This window comes from Geospiza fortis, unplaced genomic scaffold, assembly GCF_000277835.1.
Source record: "Geospiza fortis unplaced genomic scaffold, GeoFor_1.0 scaffold1056, whole genome shotgun sequence".
In the NCBI taxonomy this organism is placed as follows: Eukaryota; Metazoa; Chordata; class Aves; order Passeriformes; family Thraupidae; genus Geospiza; species Geospiza fortis.
The window spans coordinates 38,323-41,085 of NW_005054680.1; the positions used below are offsets into that span (position 1 = coordinate 38,323).

A 2,763-nucleotide genomic window follows, 5' to 3' on the forward strand; every position below is an offset into this window, starting at 1 on the left:
GGGAGCAGCCCATTAGGTCCCTGCAGCTGCGGCTGGACGAGGCCGAGCAGCTGGCCCTCAAGGGCGGCAAGAAGCAGCTGCAGAAGCTGGAGGGGCGCGTGAGGGAGCTGGAGAACGAGCTGGAGGCCGAGCAGAAGCGCAACGCCGAGAGCGTCAAGGGGCTGCGCAAGTCCGAGCGGCGCGTCAAGGAGCTCAGCTACCAGGTGAGACCATGGGGGTACCAGGTGAAACCATGGAGGTGAGACCATGGGGGTGGGTCAAGGAGCTCAGCTACCAGGTGAGACCATGGAGGTGAGACTCAGGTACCAGATGAGACCACGGAAGTGAGACCATGGGGGTAGATCAAGGAGCTCATCTACCAGGTGAAACCACAGGGGTGAGACTCAGGTACCAGGTAAGAGCACCTGGGCGGGTCATGAAGATCAGGTACAGATGGGACCATTGAGGTGGGTCATGGAGCTCAGCCAGCGGGTGACATCACCTGGGTGGGTCAAACTCAGTTACCAGATGAGGCCACCACAGCACAGCCTGTCTTCAGTCACACCTGTGGGGGACCGAAAATGGGCAGAGATGGTGGCCCCAGGGATGTGATCAACCCAGAGTGTTGATGGGGTGACCACAAGGACATGGGTGACCCAAGACATGGTGGCCACAGGAACAAAGATGACCCAGAACATTCATTGGGTGACCAAAGGAACGTGGGTGACCCAGAACATCGCCCTGGTGGCCAGGGGGATGCAGGAAGTCCCTGGGAAGGGAAACTGAGGCCCAGGAGTTGTGGCTGCACTCCGGTCCAGTGCCCATCCCTGTCCCTGTTCCCCCAGACGGAGGAGGACAAGAAGAACCTGCTGCGGCTGCAGGACTTGGTGGACAAGCTGCAGATGAAAGTCAAGGCCTACAAGAGACAGGCGGAGGAGGCGGTGGGTGAATGGGACAGAGGGATGGACAGACGGACGGATGGATGGACGGATGGATGGACGGATGGATGGACGGATGGATGATGGACGGATGGATGATGGATGGATGATGGATGGATGATGGATGGATGATGGATGGATGATGGATGGATGATGGATGGATGATGGATGGATGATGGATGGATGATGGATGGATGATGGATGGATGATGGATGGATGATGGATGGATGATGGATGGATGATGGATGGATGATGGATGGATGATGGATGGATGATGGATGGATGATGGATGGATGATGGATGGATGATGGATGGATGATGGATGGATGATGGATGATGGAGGGATGGATGGATGGATGACGGATGGATGGATGGATGACGGATGGATGATGGATGGATGATGGATGAAGGATGGATGATGGATGGATGGATGATGGATGACGGATGGATGGATGATGGATGACGGATGGATGGATGATGGATGGATGATGGATGGATGGATGGATCCATGGATCCATGGATGGATGGATGAAGCCACCCCAGTTGTAGGGGTGGCAGGAGAACATCCACACCTCCCTGTGGCCACGCCAGTGACCTCCCCCTTGCTCCCCAGGAGGAGCAGGCCAACACCAACCTGGCCAAGTTCCGGAAGGCGCAGCACGAGCTGGATGAGGCTGAGGAACGTGCCGACATCGCCGAGTCCCAGGTCAACAAACTGCGGGCCAAGAGCCGCGACATCGGAGCCAAGGTGGGACCCCCGTCACTTCCTGTCATCCCCTGTCACCTCCTGTCACCCCCCACAGCTGCCCCACAACCCCACCCGGACCTTCTGTCCTCTCTCCCATCCCACTCCAGAAGCTGCACGATGAGGAGTGACCCATCCCTATGAGGGACCCACCAGTAATGACCCACCACCATGAGTGACACCACTGCCACTATGAGGGACACACCATGATGAAGGTTCCACCATGATGAAGGTTCCATCATGATGAAGGTCCCATCATGACAATGACTGACCAACCACGATGATAAGGGTCCCACCATCACCATGAGGGGTCCATCACCTCACATTGAGGGACTGACCACCACAGGGGACTCCTCACTGTGATAAGAAACCCATGACCACCATGACGAGTGACCTGCCCCTGTGATGAGGGATCCTCCACCACCACCGTGGGGGACCCAGCATGATGGCACCATGAAGGACCTCCCATACCACAACAGGGGACCTGCCCACCATGATACAAGTTACTCACCACCACCAAGATGGACCTGCAATGATGATGAGATGAACCCACCACCACCAAGATGGACCCACAATGATGATGAGATGAACCCACCACCACCATGATGGACCCACGATGATGATGAGATGAACCCACCACCACCATGATGGACCCATGATGATGATGAGATGAACCCACCACCACCATGATGGACCCATGATGATGATGATGGACCCACCATCATGAGTGACTCCAAACCCCACAGTAGACCCTCTCCCCACCAGTGACACCCCCCACCCCCAGTCCAAGACGAGGGGACCCCGATGCCATAATTATTTCATTAGTGAGCCACAGAAGGGACACAATGTCCCCTCGGCCACCCCACCCCAAAACACGACCCTGAGCAGCACCAGGTGTGGGACAAGGTTTAATTTGGGGGGGTGGGGGGCAGGACCAGGTGGAGAGGGGACAGAGGGGGACAATGGGACAGTGGTGGGGGGGTGGTGGTGTTCAGCCACCCTCCATGTCGGGATCTGGAGGAGAAAGAGTTGGAGATGGTGGAGGAGGAGAACCCAGGTGCCCCCCATCCCACCTAACGGTCTCCCAGGTGTCCCCAACCC

At 57.1% G+C, this 2,763-nt stretch overlaps 1 protein-coding gene across 1 annotated transcript in view; it reads left to right on the top strand.

Moving 5' to 3' along the window:
- Positions 1 to 2,552, top strand: part of LOC102044267 (myosin-6-like) — a 23,231-nt gene extending 20,679 nt beyond the window's left edge. Inside the window, exons 33-36 of the mRNA XM_031065099.1 lie at positions 9 to 203; positions 825 to 920; positions 1,531 to 1,665; positions 1,773 to 2,552. Coding sequence (XP_030920959.1) covers positions 9 to 203; positions 825 to 920; positions 1,531 to 1,665; positions 1,773 to 1,793 — 447 coding nt within the window. The 3' untranslated portion in view covers positions 1,794 to 2,552. The remainder of the gene's footprint in view (positions 1 to 8; positions 204 to 824; positions 921 to 1,530; positions 1,666 to 1,772) is intronic.
- Positions 2,553 to 2,763: the final 211 nt, after the last annotated feature.